Source organism: Temnothorax americanus, unplaced genomic scaffold, assembly GCF_048541705.1.
Source record: "Temnothorax americanus isolate GAGA-0224 unplaced genomic scaffold, ASM4854170v1 Scaffold5, whole genome shotgun sequence".
Lineage (NCBI taxonomy): Eukaryota > Metazoa > Arthropoda > Insecta > Hymenoptera > Formicidae > Temnothorax > Temnothorax americanus.
In genome coordinates this window covers 5834756-5852605 of record NW_027509657.1, presented here as the reverse complement: position 1 = coordinate 5852605, position 17850 = coordinate 5834756, and the positions used below count along the sequence as shown (strand labels likewise).

The following is a 17850-nucleotide window of genomic DNA, read 5'->3' as shown; positions in this document are numbered from 1 at the left end:
TGCAACCGTATGGTACTCTTTCGATTTTATATAGTATATAAATATAATAATTGTAGATAAAAATTACATGACATATTGTATTTTCCAAAAATTTTTGCGTAGTTTTTGTTTAAAGATTTACATATTTTTAAAATTTAATTTTTGAACAAAACACTGCAAAGAAATGCTAGTCATTTTCTTACTTAAGTATTTATTTAAAAATTATATTAAAAAAATCATGACATTTACAGTCAAATAAATGAGTTTAGTTGCTTGTGCTTGTATTCTATAGTGGGAACATACATACGCTTCGTACGCGCAGTTTGCAATTTCCAGATCTTTTGACGAGATACCTTTAAGTTTTGTAACAGCAAATGTATAACATTTCTACTGATGATTATTTCTTATTATACGAAAAAATACTAGTAGGGAGATACGTAATATTATGATGTTATGCCACAAGATTGCGAAGATGATTCTTCCAATGTGTAAATGATATTTAATAAACGTTTCACATGTGTGTATGGTGAATGTATACAAAGTAAATGTACAAGATATCAACAATCTTGAAGAATCACTAGATTTCCATCATTTTACGCTTGCATCTGTTATCTGTAAGGAATAATGGCGCGAAAATATTTGATAACTTTGGCCTGTGTAATATTTAACGCTGCTACCATTCCTATCATGTATATATTCTTTGCGCTAGTATAATGTGTAAAGACTTTACAAACGTGTATTCTTGCTTTAGTTTACATATAATCTTGCTAAGTAATTAAGTTGCATTGCAAGACACATGGAAGAGGCAAGTGTTTTATCTGTCGTGATCCGATCTCTTTTTAAATTGATATTACATGACAAAAATGACACAATTGTTTTCCATTAAATTGTGTACTTCATACACTTTATTATTTATAAAATATATAATAACTGAGAGATTATGTGTTCCTAACTATAATGTTATCGTGTGTGTATATTATGTGTATACAAATTCTCTTAACAATAAAAAATTACTTATATTAAAAAGAACACTTTCTTTTTTTCATATATATCTTGTAAAATGTATTTCTTTAAAAGAAATATATTATTCAAGGCAAAGCTGAAAAATCTATTATTTAAGTAGATCAATTCATATAGAGATATAAGAGACATATGTGGAAAGTATGATCTACATAATTAAAATGTTTACACGAACACTATAAATAGGAGAAAATATAAATGCGCATTTCTCTCTAGATACGCACATATAGGTATACTCGGTCCCGGTATACATACACATGTGAGATATTCTTAAATTATTTTATATACATTTTAATAGATCTTCACAATTCATGATGCAAACTAAAAAATATTTGAGGAACTAATAAATATAACGCATGTAATTGACAAGTATGTATTATTGTGGGTTCTGTTCCACTTTGAGCCGTTGACTTTGTTCCAACTCCGTTTGTTGACTTGCTTCTAACGCCGTCTGCGCCGTAGTTATTTCCTCTATCCGTTTGCGCACCATTATGGGTTGCACCTCCATGAATATTTCCATTATCTTATGATTGGCGTGGATGTATTTCTGCGCACAGTTGCTCACGCAGAGCTCCTACAAATTCCAGTTAGATTAATTTGTATTCGATAGCGCAGTTATAGAGTCTGGTTTTCTAGCTGCACACCAGTTCAACTTTTTTACTCCACATTGGAAGGAATTAAAGGTTGACTCTGAACTAGCGCGGCCAATTCAGCAATGGAAAACACACAAACCCATTGTCCGATATTCCTTCATAAAGATACTTACTTCGTCGGTGGTAATTTCTCGAGAGAGAAAAGTGTTCGCACATTTCTTGAAACACATCTCAGATATCTGGTTGTAGAGCAGAAGAAAATCCTTAAACTGTGGAAAATAGAATTATCACGGTCTCATCGTTCAACGATTAACGTGTGCGACGATTATTATTTACAACAAAAATCTTTACGCAGAGACAACGTGGAATATTGGGTTAGGGTTTAGACGAACAGTCAAGTCGCGCCGAAGATACGTACATTTCTTAGCTGTAACGCATCCATGTGGATGGCCGTATACTTTCAACGCGTAATAAATGTATTTTTCCAGAGTGACAATTTAAGTGTAACTGTAAAACATTATTTCGATAATATATTAGAAGCGTGATAACCTCTTGCGACACGTGAATTTTAAACGACACGTACGATTTACGAGTGACCTACTTTATCGGCTGCCTAAAAAGAAGAAAGCTGCGTTACCGATACCAATTAATTTATCGATCGGCGGTACGTGTGCACTGTGTACTGTGCAGTTATAAAAAAAAACGACTCGAGGATCCAAGGGTGCTTTCCGTTTGGCTGCGGTCCCACTGGGTCCCACTTGACGCTACAACAAATGCTTTGAACCGTTCTTCTTCTCCGTCTTTCTTCAGTGAAAGAAATGAGAAGAGGAATGCTTCGAAGCATTTGTAGCGTCAAGGGGTGGACCGCACTAATTGACACGTAAGTCGACACAAACGTCGTTCTATCTTTCTTGGCGTTCAATGAGCAACAAAGACAGTATACGAGACTCGTGTCGACTTATTGTGTCAGTTAGATGGAAAGCACCTCAAATAAATCATAAGCGAGATAGACAATTTTGAGAATTGGGAATTTTAAATTAACGGAAATCAAGGATCTCTCGAAAATGGACGAATTATTAAGCGAGAGAATGTAATTGGTAAAGGGATATTTTATTATTTTGAAAGTATAAAGAATATGTTTTATAAAGTTTCAAGAGTTGCTATTTCGAAAATTAGCAATTTCACATCGTAAAAAATCATGAAAAAATCATGAAATCTTGAAAAAAAAAAAAAAAAAAAAACACAAAGTATTAAAATATAATTGAATAACGGATGACATATTAATTAAAAAATTACAAAAATTACCATTTCAAGGATTCCAAAAAGAAAACTACTAAAAATTTGAGGCGTGAAAACTTGAATTCTAAAAAAAAAAAATTATTGTTAATTTGCCCCGCAAAGATATATAAATAATTTACACGATTCGCATCATTAAGCATGCGCTGCTAACCGCATGCCCCTCGTCGCGACGTCCCTTTGATTATCATAGATAAGATATCTCGCGAGGAGCGTATTTTAAGAAACCTAGCTCTTTCTCTTCCGAGGAACGTTCTTCAACATGATCGGAACCCTCTCATTCGCGATTGTACTGTTTGTCTTTTTGCGTACGAGTAAGTGAACATTTATGATGTCTTTATTACTCGTGATGTAAAAGATCACACGACATACAAGAATCGTGTTGCGTATAAAGTGATTTTTATCTATTTTAAATTAGGCTCCGTCGTAGTTTTGTGATCGCTTCGCTTTTTACGTGCAATTTTATTAGTTTTGTATTGGATACCTCCGCTTCTCGTGCAGCATATTAATTGCATTTAATAAAGATATTTAATTTACTGTTATTATTTTTCTTAAACAATATATCGATAAACGCTTAATTTATTATATAAAATTTTTTTCAGTGGTTTACTCACGACAGGATTTATGGTGTTACGATTGCAATACGGATCTAAGGCATGGACATAAAGGAGATTGCAACGATCCTTACTCACCCGGTGCTTTTGAGTTGGTCGCTTGCCCTCGGAACGAATCTCATCATTGTCACAAAAGTATCATATTATGTACGTATATTTAGTGATTTACACATACATGTACGATTATAAAACATCGCTGAGACCGCTGAGAGAAATTTCTCTCTTAATTACTTTTTTTTTTACACGCCAATTGAAGTACGGTAAATTGGAGAAGCTTGTGCGAAGTAAAAAAGTAAAATATGTACGATATTTTTGGCAGATAGAAATATTTTGGTAACGGTACGAGCCTGCGTGTCATCGCGTCAGATCAAAGAATACTGTAATTACGGAGACAGCATTCGTTTTCCGCATTCGAACATCGAGTGTTATTTCTGCAAGGAAAATGCCTGTAACAATAACGAATTATTCGATCCTGCGTCAGAATGGTGTCTTGGATTTATCGCAATTATTTTGCCATGGATACTAACGTGAGACATGCGCAGATAATACAAATTATTCGTGAAAATCAACTCACGTTTTAACTCAAGTTTAATTAATTCTACTTAAACGTAATCATATATAATAATATATTGCAAGTTCCGAAATGTTTATTCCTGCTCGACAACGTCCGATAAAGGTTTTTAAAAGATGCAGCTAAATATAAAAAAATTATAAAATACTTATATAATTCTTTAAAATAAAAATGTTCTTGAAATATTACTAAAAGAGAATTGGGAAATCGTGTCAGGTGCAATTTCTTATCATCTTTCTCGCAAATAATTTTTTTAAATATAAAAGGTAACTTGATCGTTGTGATAGCATGATTATATGATTTTTAATAATTGATGAATAAATAAGTTGGGTACCGGAAAAGATGAATAAGACTACAGTGAGATGAATAAGAATATTACGCTTAGTCACACGATTAATTCAACGGCGTGATCATTTTAACGTAAGCCGAAGTATGTTCACCGATGATTATATGCTCGTGAGAAATCCGATATGAGAAATATACGTACGTTTCCTTTTCTTAATTCTGTTACAACTGTAGGACAAGTGGATTTAATTAGGAAGATTAGGCATTAGCGACGTAAGGTTGTTGATATGGAAAAGACCAGGTCCCGCATGACAGATGGTTTTATTATTCCAAGACGGCTCTATCTATCTTAAATAGATGCTCGCGATCGCACGGTATTAAGCTACTTTATTAGATATAGTATATATTTCATGCATAATATGTAAAATAATTCGAAGAGCGAATAGTTATTTTATTTTATTTATTGACAGTATCAACTTTCAACAATTAAAACTGATTCTCGTCTGAAGTAACCGAGACAAAAAATTGATACGAGTGAGTAATTTAGATCAGTTACCTTGTATGTGGGTATTAGATGTGTATGTGTGTGTGTTAAAGGCATGTAAAACTTTTTTCCCAGTCCGTTTTGAGGTCGAATATTTCGATACGCTTAACCGGAACAGCCAAGTTGTTGGAATTTAATGTCGCTGAACAAGCCACAGACTTCTAAGTACGCAACGTCCTCCTCCTCGGTAACTCCAACAATAAACTTCATTTTACGTTTAACGCACGCACATATACATCAGATACGTGAATGAACGGCGCGGAAACGATTACCAAGGGGTCCAGGTCAAATACCAGAGTCAAGTCAGTAATGTTCAGCAGGGTTAAACGCTTCCTTGACCTCCCTTGATGAGTCGGCAGGACACACTTTGTAACGTCGACTTAAATATTTCGGAAATTGTTTAGAGACGTGCAAAAAGGGATGATCGAAATAGGAGGATTTTCCCCTGACGAGATATTTATTTATATTTTTTTAAGTTTCTCGACATATGCAATCGTAGTATCTTCATCAAGGAGATAATCGATCACAAATAAATTCAAGGATACGTGGTTGGCGAGAAACTGCTAAACTGACAGTATACCTCGTATATGTATTTACATTTTACGTGCATCAATTATATATACTCGAAGAAGGAATCGCGCATTATAAGGCGAAAGAGAGAAACCTCGTAGCGATCGGCGGACAGGCAGTGAGAAAGAGAGAGAAAATGTGCGAAGGAGAGGAAGAGGAGTGCTCTTGGCAAAGAGGGTGTCGGTTCCTCAGTATCGTACTGGACACGTTTGGCATCGGCAGTATCCAAACGGCCATCCGGATCGCTCGGCAGCACAAACCGTCGTTTTCGATCGTCGTGATTATCGAGGAAGGATTTTCTTCACGAGCTCCTACGGGGAGAAACAGAGTTAATTTTGCGGTTTTGACGAACGTATCGACATCTCCAAAATGGTCTCCATCGAGCGCACGGCGATGATCATCTTCGGGCTGGCCCTTTTCGTAACTTCGGGTGAGTCTGCGCTAATCCAAGTGAAAACTCTATTAGAAAGGATTTGAAAAAGATTGCTTTTGTGAAACAAAGAATTGGAAGAATAATACACCGAGTATTTTTGGTCATTTTGAATAGTTACAAGTCTATGATGAAGTCACTCTGCCGCGGACTCTCTCCGCGTCTCGTTTGTAAATATTATATATTAAAAGAACAAAACACTTAAAATATTATTCTTGTTTTTTTTTATGAATGAATTTTATATATCTGATGCAAAATTATATCACGTACTGTAAAGAAAGTGTGTAAAATTACGTAAATCATATAGAATTACATGGAAAACTGTATGTATTTTTGTTATAAATCATGTGCTGTTTGTATTTATATTACTTAATTTTAAATACTTTATTTTACAATGCAATGTATTTTGATTGCCTGCCAATTAGAAAAAAGATAATTATGATATCACAATTATTATACATATTACATATGATATATTACGATTGTTATGATGTTACATAATCGCACCAAGTCAACAATTTAAAATTTCCTAGAAATCTTGTCTATTTCTACTTTCCTTGCACTTATTAGTATGCAAATTAATAATGTTCGCAGTCTTTACGCGAGTTTATAAGATGTCGGTATCGGAACAACACAAAAAAAATGAAAAACAGGGTATCATCGTTATCTAATCGTAATATCTCTCATCCTGATCTCTTTTGCTGTATTATTATTATTATATATATATATATATATATATAATCTTTTTTCATTTTGTGATATTTGCTTTCAAGTTACATATTGCGTCGCGCCTCAATGCATTTTTACAATGGGGACAACCTGATTGTGTACAAAACTGGCGCGCACCATTAATATTGACGGTTACTCAGCATTACATCACTTCTTAATCATACCCGCACCTGTTTTCCTTTATAGAATTGCGCAGGTATCTTCTCAATTGTGATTCCAATTTAGATTTATTTCCGTGAGTTTCCGCGATTTACATTCTGTAGATGTAAATCCGCCTCAAAAGCGTGAACGGTATCTCTTTTTTTAAATAAAAAATATATCTGTCACGCGTATCTTGAAGCAATGTGTTATGTGTTATCTATTAGGCAAGATAATATTGTTTTGCATATGTCACGGAGGTCGCGGATCATGTATTTTTCAACATTGAGATTTCTTTCGGATCGGATTTTGCGCCACAATTTTTTAAATTAGAAACTATATTTTTAACGTGTGTGTTATTTGTTTTTGATATATTTTATCTGTAATTGTAAAGATTATCAGAAACAATTGAGGGAAATCTTCTGCAAACCTGAAAATCCTGATTCTAATAAAACTTTGTAAATAGGATAAATTTAGATTCTAGATAAATTCACAGAAATTTGCAGTTGATGCTACAAAAAATTGTTTAAATGGATAAAATTGCCTCTCTGTACGGCTGTTGACACTTTTAAAAATGTCTCGACGAAATCTACAACTTTTATCTGAAGGAAAAAATCAAGTTTTATTTAAGAAATCAGTCGTCTTTAAAAAATTTCTTGAAAACGACGATATTTACGACATGAAACATCGGAATCATCCATATTTTTCGACATATTTGCCTGCGTCGATTAAAATGACTCACCCTATATAACATTTTATCAAGAATAATTTTGGGAGAATTAAAAAAAAATATTTTGAAAAAATAATTATTTTCAAGAACTCACCCCTTTGCACTCACCATATAAAAAAATATCTGTCGCCGTTATAATATTGCAAAATAAGGAAATTTTTATTCTTTGAACATACTTACAATTCTACGTAAACATTTAATTGTTTTCTACGTTTACACGCGCGCGATATACCTATTACGATACACGTGTGTGTTTATATCGCGTCGCGACACTCAAATCGCCAAAATAAATCATGTCTTATGGATTTTTCATCCTGTATCTAATAGGTTCCGCCTTACGATGCTGGGTATGCTCGTCCAACGTAAATGTCATGTGCAATGACCCGATGAACACTACAGATCACCAGGCTGCGTTCCACGTAAGGACTTGCGACCCAGGCCCTTACGGTTCCTCAAAACCCATCTGCCGCAAAATCGTCAAACGAGGTAAAAGTAACTCTACTCGTTTGTCCGAGTCCGAGATAATACCATGATATTATCATGATGTAACATCATGATGTAACTTTGCTAAAAAAAAAAGTTTCCTATTGTATTTATGGAGTATCTATACGGCGACTACAATAGTCATTCAATTTTACAATGTAAACAAGTCTCAATGAAAACGCGGATGTCGCTAACGTTTCACGAGGCTCGCATTCGATTCTTTTCGCATTTTAACATCCGCCCATCTCGCGCGGTGTTGGTTCCTCAGTTGTTAACGCATTTACGTGATAGTGCGAAAAAAAAAGAAACCACCGCGTGACCGCGATGACAATATGGCGAGAGAAAAACTCCGTTCGGCGAGCGCGAAATACGTCGCGCGTATTACGCCGGACATTCGTCGAGATGCTCGTTTGTTGGGTGGATGACGCATTGTGAAGTGGCGTCTTTTAAATCGCATCTTTTTAATGCGTTGCATCCTTTTTCTCTCCGCGAGACTGTGACGACGCGAACGGTATATGCGCGCCGCGATTGAGTCATACCGCGGGCGCGCATAGAAATGACTATGATAATTGGACGTTAAAACAAGGCCGGTGTGCCACACCTACGGAGGAAAAAATTGTCATTATGCCCACCACCACGGCCACCACCATTACGGGCTGATTAATTTCGGGCCAGGGTAATACACGCCTCTCTTGTCCGTTTCGTGCGCGCGCGTATTGTCAACGCGTTGTTTAAATCTGTCACTGGGTGGTTTTTCCACGGCAAATCGAACGTACTAACCGCGCGCATGTCGAATTTACGTCGATTCGACGGAATTCTAGCGTGACGAGGCAGCGTGCGTGAAATAGCGAGCGCGACCGCCACACGAACGCAAAAATTACGTAAGCGGCAATAATAATCGCGCTATTAAATCCGACGCTGGCTTTGCGCGCTCGCTGGCGCACGGGAGAAGATGACCCCGAAACGATTGCGCGCTTATTGAAGGACTTTCCGAGAAGTTCCCGTGTTCGTTTTCTGATGATTCGGACGAGATATACGCGAACGAAACGCGGCCGCGTGTATTTGTGCCGAGACGATTTCTTAACTAAGTCTCAAGTTGAGGCAATCTATAAATCGTGGATTTTTTAAAATTTTATTTCATTTTATTTATTTATAATTTTATGTCATCTATTTTGATACGTATATCTAAATTGTTTAAATTAATGTATATCTATAAATATAATTTATTTATATCATACATATATTATATATATATGTATGTTTTATACTAGATATGTAAAATTTATATATTTTGTTTTCTCAAACGTTTTGTCGTATTATATCGAAACTATATATAAATAGAATTTGAGCCTGACACGAAGAGGACTCTAAACTGGCCCGAAAACCCCGATCACCCTCGTTAAACAATTAATCTGTGTTTAGAATACGGCGATCGGATTATCATACGCCAGTGCTCCACTCCGTATCATGACGAAATGGAAATCACCAACGGCCAGTGCGGCAACTCCCTGACACAGCCAGGACGCGATGTAATCGAGTCCTGCCACATCTGCAGCACCGATTTGTGCAATTCCGCGACGGATGCCTCCGCGATCAGGCTGCTCTACGTCGCCACGATGATACTTCTTGCCTGCACTTTCCACCAGTCGAAATACGTTCTTTAACCTTATGATATTAATCTATAGTTAATGATAAAAGAAAAGCAGGAGAAAAGAAAAAGAAAAAGGTAAAAGGGAAAAAAAGGTGAAGAGCGGTTCGAACAATAGCTACGAATACTTAAATGTTGTAAATCTGTACGACTAACAAACTTTGAAACTTTCACTGTGAACGAACGCGAATTGTTTCCCGACTCGATGGCGATTCGAAAGAATGCGATGAAAAAAGTGCACGGCTGAAGAAGCCTTGCGTAATTTCTCTCACCCGGTTCAAGTGCAATTCGATATTGCGAAACGCGAAAATTACGAACGAGAAAGCGCGCGGATTTTACAATTAATATTTTGATTCAATCGAATTTGCTGTAAGTACAAAATAAAAGACATAACATAATCATGTGTAGACTCGACTTTTCTTTCGGAACGTTTTAAAGTTAACGAGCCTTAAGTTCGAGTTGTGTAATGAGACGAAGGCACTAGCTCGACCTTATATACACCATCTCTGCGCGCTCTCCGACGGCGGACCGTCGCTTGTAATAATTACGCCGTAGAACGAATTGGACCCATCATCATTGCGTCTCGTTTTCATTGGTTCAACCTTGTTTCGTCTTAAGTAGGCATTATCTTGAGCGTTTCCTCTTGTTACTTTTTACGTCTTCCTTTCTTTTTGTCACGAGAATATCTTAAGTAGTTAAGAGCGAAGGAGAGTAGGGGTAAAAGAGCTTATCAGGTATCCGTCCAACGATTAGAATAATAAATAAATATGTTCTCAAAGGGTTGACGGTGTCAACGCACATTAACTATATGTATATATATGTATATGTGTATATATATAGGATGGGGCACCTAAAAGAAAACACCGGAATATTTGAAAAATGAGCCCGGCAGGCAAAGATGTTTCAGACAAAAGTTGTGTGGTGGGGAACAAATAATTAATTACATATCTTTTCGAAAAGCAACAGAAAATTAATTGTTTACAAGAAATTTCATGTCAAAAAATGTTAGAATAAGATATAAGATATTTCGTAAACTGTATTGACTTTTTGATGACTGTAATAATTGTTTATGTAGAATAATTAGAAGAATAATATTATGTAAAAAAATCATATAATTTTATTTAAAAAAGGCTTCTATTACTTTGTAAAATCAATTTTTTCGAAAATGGATTTTACCGTTATTTGTCCCCCCAACTTTTGTCTGAATCATTTTTGCACATATCTTTTCATATAATATTTTTTTTTACATACAAGAATACAATAATATTTTTTCCCTCATTCTTACTTTTAGATTCATAGATCTTGCATGTATCTTCCTTTCACGCAGAGGATTGTATGCTTGCCTTAATTAAAGTGTAATCGTTTAACGCAACGTTAAAAACTAAAAATTAAAAATTAATTATTTTTAAGGCAGTTATGTACTCTACGGCGCGCAATAAGTCCTAAGAGGAAGTTATTCTTAGGACCTATTCCAGCCCACGCTCATGCATTCGCGTTTCACAACAGTTTGAAGAGCCGTGCAGCCAGCCGTACGTACAATGTCCACGAAGTAAAATAAAATATACTTACGGACTAAACGCTGCCTAATGATTATTGCAGCTATTTATTGTAGTTATAATCGACAATTATTAGAAAGAGCCTATAAACGGTAACATTTATTTTCTACTTACACAAATAAAATCTGAATCACGAAAATAGTTTTGCGCTACGTATTATGCTGTTTGATTCAAATCTGTTATCAAAGATTGATGCGAAGCTGTGTTCAATTCAATCTCGTCCGATACATCATTTTCTTCCATTAGATAGGTCTACACGCGCGATTTATTGGCTGATTTCGAGGTTTGAAGGATCGCTCAGATGCATCGGCTAAACAAATCATATATTTATACCACATGTCGTTATCGAGATACTGATGTATAGCTTTATTACTGTGTTGCGATATATCGAGATAGGTATTTTAATTGAACGGCTATCGCTATATACATTTAGATCCATCGCGTAAATTTATTTCTCAGTTTCGACGGACATCATTAATCCGTTGATCGGCTGGAATCTTTCAAGCAAACTGATCAGTCTGAACGTATGATAACGGTTCTGCTATGCAATATAGCAGTTTCTTGTTTTAACAAATGGCATTGATATCACAAGCGCAGTTGGACTTCGACCAATTTTAATAGATAGTAACAATTTTAATGAATCGAGAAAATAGCAACGACTAAGAAAAGCAAAAAAATCGCGAGACGTAGAAAAGGACATGATTAAACAATTAAATCGTACATATTTGAGAAGAAGAATAGGAAGGAGCGATATATACCTCATTGACGAGCTAATATTTCTTATGATCAATTCGTCGATAATTTGATAAATTTATCAGCAAAGAATTGTCAATTGATACATATCATTCTTCAACCTTTAAAAGTTGCGCTCTATAAAAGTCTCTAATTTTTAAAAATCGAAATGGTGGGACGCTTAAATTGGCCGATGCGCAAATCGTGCCTATACCTATGCGCACTTTTCTTATCACAGGTTACTGTCAACAGTCCTTATGATAATCGTCTAAATGGATTGAGAATGAATAAACTGTTTTTAAGAGTTTACATGGCACGTTTTAACGTGTCAATCTCTGTGTCACTTTCCGGCCTCAGTTTCGGGCATTAGATGAGGAGAACTTGCCGCTGTTGATAGGATCGCATCGACATACGCAGCAGGAGGGAAACAGGAACCAGTCCATGAATATACCCTTACAATCGTTGTCCGGGTCGTACGCGAGCAACCTGTGCCACTTGTACTTCTGCTCGCACCCGCAGTCCCCGCTGCACCGATTCGTTTGCGTTTTCCTGCAAAAGGAAAATATACAGTCTACTGTGCTTATTTTATAAAAATCCATATAGGTATGAAGAATCGTGTAAAACAATTGAGATGAGTGGAGCGCCGGAATAAGCAATATCGTTTTACTCACGAGCACACTTCCTGGTGTATCGCTTGCTCGAAATGCTGGGTATTCACGATGGCGCGAATCTTTCCGGCACTGTTGCTTGCCCAGTAAGGAGTCACGATCTCAACTTTCGATTCGCACGCGTCGATTCTGTAACCATCATCGCGATGTTAATTATTTCTAATCAGTCTGCTGCAGCAGTAAAAGAGAAACGGAAAAAAGAGAGAAAGAGAAAACATTCTCCTAAACTCTGCACTTTATTAAAAGTGTATTATTGATGGATATAGTATTCATAATAATCTTGCCAAGATGCAAACATCAGAAACAAAAAGTATAAAATTATATATATATATATATAATAAAATATATAAGCATAAAATGTGATAATAATGACAGAAAATCGATTTTCGATTCTCACCTGCCGCTCTCCGTGCTGCGGTTTTTCCCAAAGGACTGCCTGGTATTTCTACTTCTGCTAAAATACTCCTCGCCGATCTCGCTTTCTACGTGCGATTCATCATTTCTGTGCCCGCCGTCCGGGATATCGTGCTTTCGCGCTTCTCTACTTTTCCTTCGCGTTCTAGCACGATGCCCGTGCTCGCTCGACCCGTGTCCCGAACTCATCTCAAAATCACCGTACATCCTTTTCATCAACGCTTTATTTTCGTCAATGAAACGTTCTATCCGTTCTCTAAAACAATCGATTTAATTAAAGTACGACGAGTTTTAATTGTTTAACCGCAGTTATAGGTATAACGTTATACACCTCTAAGGTGCATATTAAAAAAGTAACAAATAAAATTATTTATACGCACATTGGATATGTGTTGCCAGCGGTCGGGCAGAACAACTGATGATATCTCTTGATGCATGGTGCGCCTCGTATTAAGTCTCCCCTCAGCTCGACACCCAAAGCTACCGAAAGCGCGGTCCAAAGTATCTACAATGATTAATTTTCAGTTTGTTGAAATTGTTAATTTTCTAATTGTTATGGGATTAATTTTTTTCTTATATACATATCTATCAATTTTTAAAAAATTATATGTGTATATTGCACAGATAACGTGTAAAAGCTACTTTAAAGACCCTATAAGAAGTTTTAACAAGGCAGAAGTTAAACAATTATCCATCTTCAGCGAATATATCTTACTGACGTAGCGAAATCGTCATTGCCTTGATAGCGGGATAATTTAGCAAATAAGACTGTGTTCTCTTATTGTGATGAGTCTTTCTGCTGTCCGTATAAAATAATTGACGATATTTGTCACGGCGACACAAAATACGCCGAGAAACATTTTTATTGTGCACGTTAATTCACCGTATACCGGAAATCGATGTCGGCTAATTAAAGATCGACCGCCTACGCTCGTATCTCGAATCTATTCAACTTCCAGTCAGTAGGCGTCATTCATAATACGGGAGAATTCTGATAGTGGTCACGTCCGTCGTGCATATTGCCCACGAGAAATGAATCATACAGCATAAGCAAGGCTAAATCAAAGTGCTACCTGCATGCGAATTTAAATTTAAGAAAATTATATTTCTCAAATATTTTAATATTGGTATATAAATATAATCTATACACATATATGATGTATATAGAATTTAGCGTTGCGAAAAGTGGAAGGCCGATTAATAGCCCGTATTGCGAGAATATATTTATGACGATCGAGATAAAAGTTGCTTCGCGTTCTAACTTCCTCTCGTCATTTTTTAACGTTATCTCGTATCGTTCGGCACGTAGAGAGAATAGAGATGTGACAAATGAACGGCAATTTTTAGAATAATGTTTCGCTGAATAAAATGGATGACGGGGCAAGAATAGATGACCTATGAAATCAGCTAGGAAAACTCGTTACTATATGTAAGATACAATTCTCTCCGCGAAAAATTGTGAAACACAATCGAGTCCCTGTCCATCGTCGTCGATTCCTTCGCGAACGTTGATGAAATGGATAAGATTTTTCTGTAATAGATAGGAACAAGCAAAAAAATAAGATAATTTATTTGGAAACAAAAAGCGATCAAGATTATTCTATGCATCGATTGCGCTAGATAATTATCCTCATTACGTATCATTACGTTATTACTATTATTACTCATTACTGTTATTAGTACATTTATTTTTATTTTTATATTTAGATTGCAGTCAAGCTTTCGGTATGTAAATGCTTGAAATGTGAATGCAATTTCATTCAGAATGTCGTGTTTGAACGTTAGCTAGAAACAGACGATACTATACCAGAGAGAGTACACTTGAAATGTGTGTGTGAATGCAATTTCATTCAGAATGTCGTGTTTGAACGCTAGTTGGAAACAGAAGATACTACCAAAGAGAGAGAGAGAGAGAGAGAGAGAGAGAGAGAGAGAGTAGAAAGTACACTTATTGTGTGTTATGTTACGTGGATGTTATACAAGAACGGCACATGAATTAACAGCTAAAAGGAAATACGAAGGTCGCAAACGTTTCTCCTTGACTTTCTTTACGAAACGCGAGACGGTAGTTGTAAGTGACCGAAAGATCGACTTTCGGTCGATGAAAAAAAAAAGAGATTAGTTGTGAGCTTTCTTAGAACAACGTGGTGGTTGATTAAAAAGTAGTAATATTGAATCTGGAATATGTAAAACTGTTCAAAAAGTATCTTTTTAAAAAAGATAAAAAAGCCAAGAGCACATGCATTAATTGAAAAAATAATACAGCTTGAGGCAAATGCTGTTAGAGTGTTTTTTCCATATAAAGATAGATTTAAAAACACTCAAAATCTTATAATAATTTCAAACGAAAAATAGTAAAGCGTGAGAAATATATTACTATAGTATTATTAATTAAATTAATATAGTATTATAGTATTAATATAGAAATCCGACTTTCCGTTGTAACATCTCTGCTCGTAGGAAATATAAAGATAAAGCTCTTTCTCGTACAATTCAAATCCAAGATATTAAACTTATGAAGAACTTGATTGGCCCAGTCGTTTCTGACATAAGATCTGATAATTTCATCAGGTATTCATAATCGAGCTGATCATGTACCTATAATACCGGAACGGTCTCGCCGCTTGTGCATCGCTGCGGCGCATACATTTAGCACTACCGTGATGACTCGATAACTTGTCCAGAACAAGGTTACACATAAAATATAAGGCAAGCTTTCTAAACATTAATGAAATTTTTTTCCGTTTTGAGAGATAAAAAATTCTAGATATATATACCTCTTTCGAATAGATGGATAGTTTCTTAAGTCGAGTAAGTAATTACGATTTAATCGTAACAATGAGTTGCGATTATTTACTAATCGATCGTTATGACAGAGCTAATAAAGAGAAACAGAGGTAAAAACAGATAATGGAGAAATTTCTATATATTATTATATACAGGCGAGTATGTACCCGTGGAATGGATGCAGGTATAAATGAATAAGGAATTGATTGTAAACCAAGTCCACTTTCTGGCTGTTGCTAAAGTTAATAAATAAATATATATATATATATATATATATATATATATATTATATAGCGCTGCATATATATGAGCGCAAAAATTTGCTTTTTAATGTAAAGTCACAAATTACTAATTCGTTCGTAAAAGGCTATCTGTAGTGTTGCGAATCAAGATTCATTTTCTATGGGTTAGACTAGAAAAACCGGATTGCCCTCGCGATAATTCGTTCCATTAAATATATGAGGTAAAAAAGGTCAGATTTCTCGAAAAACATGTAGCTCTTTTTCGCTCTCAGGGACTCAATAATTTATATACAGTATACTATATATATATTTACATTATATAATGTATAGTATATTCTTCTTTACAAGAAAATATATATCTACTAGAAATTCTTTCTAGATTTATAATATATATTCCTCTTTTTTTGTGCAGTGTTATGTGTATATGTGTGTTCCAGTCGAAGAAAAGGAACCATCGGAGTCGTTGCTCGACGATACATCGCAGTCGAGGATTCGCCGCGTCTCAATGTCAGTTTGACATCTCACATCAACTCCTTCACGACCTAGCGCAATCTCGCGAGGAGGTCGTCGTCGCGCGAATGAACGCCGAACGACGTTGAACGAGGAGATGGGAACAAAAGAGGTAAAAGGGATTCGCGCGTTGGGACTGTAACCGCGGTGCGCGCATGCACGATTCTAGCGAAGGTACTCCAGCACGGGGTCATGGATGCCGCGGTCTGAAATGTCACGTGCCGCTATATTAGACTTTGAGGCTTTCCCGCAGCCACGGTCGCGTCGTCCTCGATACATTCAGGAAAACGATTCAGGGAACGATTTCTTGCTCGACGACACTCACCGGTATCTGCACGAACGTCCCGTTGTTCAGCTGGGGATACGAGTACAGGGGTACCACGGGCACGGTGCCGTTCTTCAGGAAGATCGGGCCCTGGATAGGCGTGACGTGCGCGTTCGTCGGTATGTCCTGATCCTCCTCGTCGTAATAGTCGTCGAAATCGTCGTCGTAGTCCAACACGGCGTGGACCGAGGTCTTGGTACCCGGACCAACGGAGCTCCCGCCGTTGACCCTCGTGTAACTTTAGGCAAATTAAACTGAGCATATCACGGAGTGTCCTCTCGATTCGCGCGCAAAAAATTATCTCATCTACAGATACCAGCTGCCGTTGAACTCGATTGAAATATTTGCACAAAGGAAGAAATTGAATAAATATAGTCGATTTAGAACTTTGGATAGAAGAAGGCGTACACGATATTTTGTTCGTTGACGTTGCGTTATGAGACAGAGAGAAGGGAAAGCGAGAAGAGAAAAAGAAAAAAGGTCCCTATTTACCCGATAGGTCTTTCCGGATAATTTTCCTGCTCCTCTATCCGAGTTTTTATGGGTTCAGGCGAACGCTGATGCTGAAACGACGAAGGAGGCGGAGGTGGTCTCATCTGTTGCTGCTGTTGCTGATGCTGTTGCTGATGCTGCTGTTGCTGCTGCTGCTGCTGCTGCTGCTGCTGTCTCGGTTGAGTTCGTCTAAAATCCTGATTGTACACAGCGTAACGAGTGTCCTGCGACGAGAAGGACGTGTGTTCCGCGTAAACCTCATGGTTCCTCTGCTGCGTGGACTGACTACGTCGATGCTGATGATACTTGATCGGTGGTGTATAGGGTTCGTTATGAAAGCTCTCCCGTTCGTTGTAACTGGGCGCAGATCCCGGTGGCAGCACGGCGTTCAAACGAAGGTTGTTGGGGGTCGTGTGGCCACCGGTCGAACCCGCGTAAAGAAACGGCGCCATCGTCACCGACTGATAGGGTAAACTGAAATTCACCAACGCCAT

At 36.8% G+C, this 17850-nt stretch overlaps 4 protein-coding genes across 4 annotated transcripts; 2 read left to right on the top strand and 2 right to left on the bottom strand.

The window, feature by feature from the left end:
* Window positions 1-1264: 1264 nt before the first annotated feature.
* Window positions 1265-2193, bottom strand: LOC143904022 (mitochondrial import inner membrane translocase subunit Tim10 B). The gene is made up of 3 exons (XM_077418226.1): window positions 2011-2193; window positions 1766-1861; window positions 1265-1573 (listed from the first exon to the last, which is right to left on the bottom strand). The coding sequence occupies exons 1-3, from the start codon at window positions 2032-2034 to the stop codon at window positions 1376-1378; spliced, it is 318 nt and encodes a 105-aa protein (XP_077274352.1). The 5' UTR covers window positions 2035-2193; the 3' UTR covers window positions 1265-1375.
* A 631-nt stretch (window positions 2194-2824) lies between these two features.
* LOC143904020 (uncharacterized) lies at window positions 2825-5834 on the top strand. Its single transcript, XM_077418224.1, has 4 exons — window positions 2825-3202; window positions 3491-3649; window positions 3822-4503; window positions 4593-5834. The coding sequence occupies exons 1-3, from the start codon at window positions 3151-3153 to the stop codon at window positions 4031-4033; spliced, it is 423 nt and encodes a 140-aa protein (XP_077274350.1). The 5' UTR covers window positions 2825-3150; the 3' UTR covers window positions 4034-4503; window positions 4593-5834.
* Window positions 5679-10028, top strand: LOC143904019 (uncharacterized). Its single transcript, XM_077418223.1, has 3 exons — window positions 5679-5902; window positions 7827-7985; window positions 9405-10028. Exons 1-3 carry the CDS (start codon window positions 5842-5844, stop codon window positions 9644-9646), a joined length of 462 nt encoding a protein of 153 aa, XP_077274349.1. The 5' UTR covers window positions 5679-5841; the 3' UTR covers window positions 9647-10028.
* Window positions 10029-10499: 471 nt separating this feature from the next.
* On the bottom strand, window positions 10500-17850 carry Spz3 (Spaetzle domain-containing protein 3). The gene is made up of 6 exons (XM_077418202.1): window positions 17357-17850; window positions 16865-17102; window positions 13381-13505; window positions 12984-13256; window positions 12590-12715; window positions 10500-12467 (listed from the first exon to the last, which is right to left on the bottom strand). The coding sequence occupies exons 1-6, from the start codon at window positions 17848-17850 to the stop codon at window positions 12272-12274; spliced, it is 1452 nt and encodes a 483-aa protein (XP_077274328.1). The 3' UTR covers window positions 10500-12271.

Coding starts and splice junctions, on each gene's coding strand:
- LOC143904022 (XM_077418226.1), bottom strand. CDS start 2,034: ATGGATGCGTTACAGCTAAGAAAT. Junction 1,862..2,010: donor ATGCGTTACAGCTAAGAAAT/GTACGTATCTTC, acceptor TATTTTCCACAG/TTTAAGGATTTTCTTCTGCT. Junction 1,574..1,765: donor GAGAAATTACCACCGACGAA/GTAAGTATCTTT, acceptor TGGAATTTGTAG/GAGCTCTGCGTGAGCAACTG.
- LOC143904020 (XM_077418224.1), top strand. CDS start 3,151: ATGATCGGAACCCTCTCATTCGCGATTGTACTGTTTGTCTTTTTGCGT. Junction 3,203..3,490: donor GTTTGTCTTTTTGCGTACGA/GTAAGTGAACAT, acceptor AATTTTTTTCAG/TGGTTTACTCACGACAGGAT. Junction 3,650..3,821: donor TCACAAAAGTATCATATTAT/GTACGTATATTT, acceptor TATTTTTGGCAG/ATAGAAATATTTTGGTAACG.
- LOC143904019 (XM_077418223.1), top strand. CDS start 5,842: ATGGTCTCCATCGAGCGCACGGCGATGATCATCTTCGGGCTGGCCCTT. Junction 5,903..7,826: donor GGCCCTTTTCGTAACTTCGG/GTGAGTCTGCGC, acceptor TGTATCTAATAG/GTTCCGCCTTACGATGCTGG. Junction 7,986..9,404: donor CCGCAAAATCGTCAAACGAG/GTAAAAGTAACT, acceptor ATCTGTGTTTAG/AATACGGCGATCGGATTATC.
- Spz3 (XM_077418202.1), bottom strand. CDS start 17,850: ATGGCGTTGGTGAATTTCAGTTTACCCTATCAGTCGGTGACGATGGCG. Junction 17,103..17,356: donor TATCCGGAAAGACCTATCGG/GTAAATAGGGAC, acceptor ATTTGCCTAAAG/TTACACGAGGGTCAACGGCG. Junction 13,506..16,864: donor GGACGTTCGTGCAGATACCG/GTGAGTGTCGTC, acceptor TAATCATTGTAG/ATACTTTGGACCGCGCTTTC.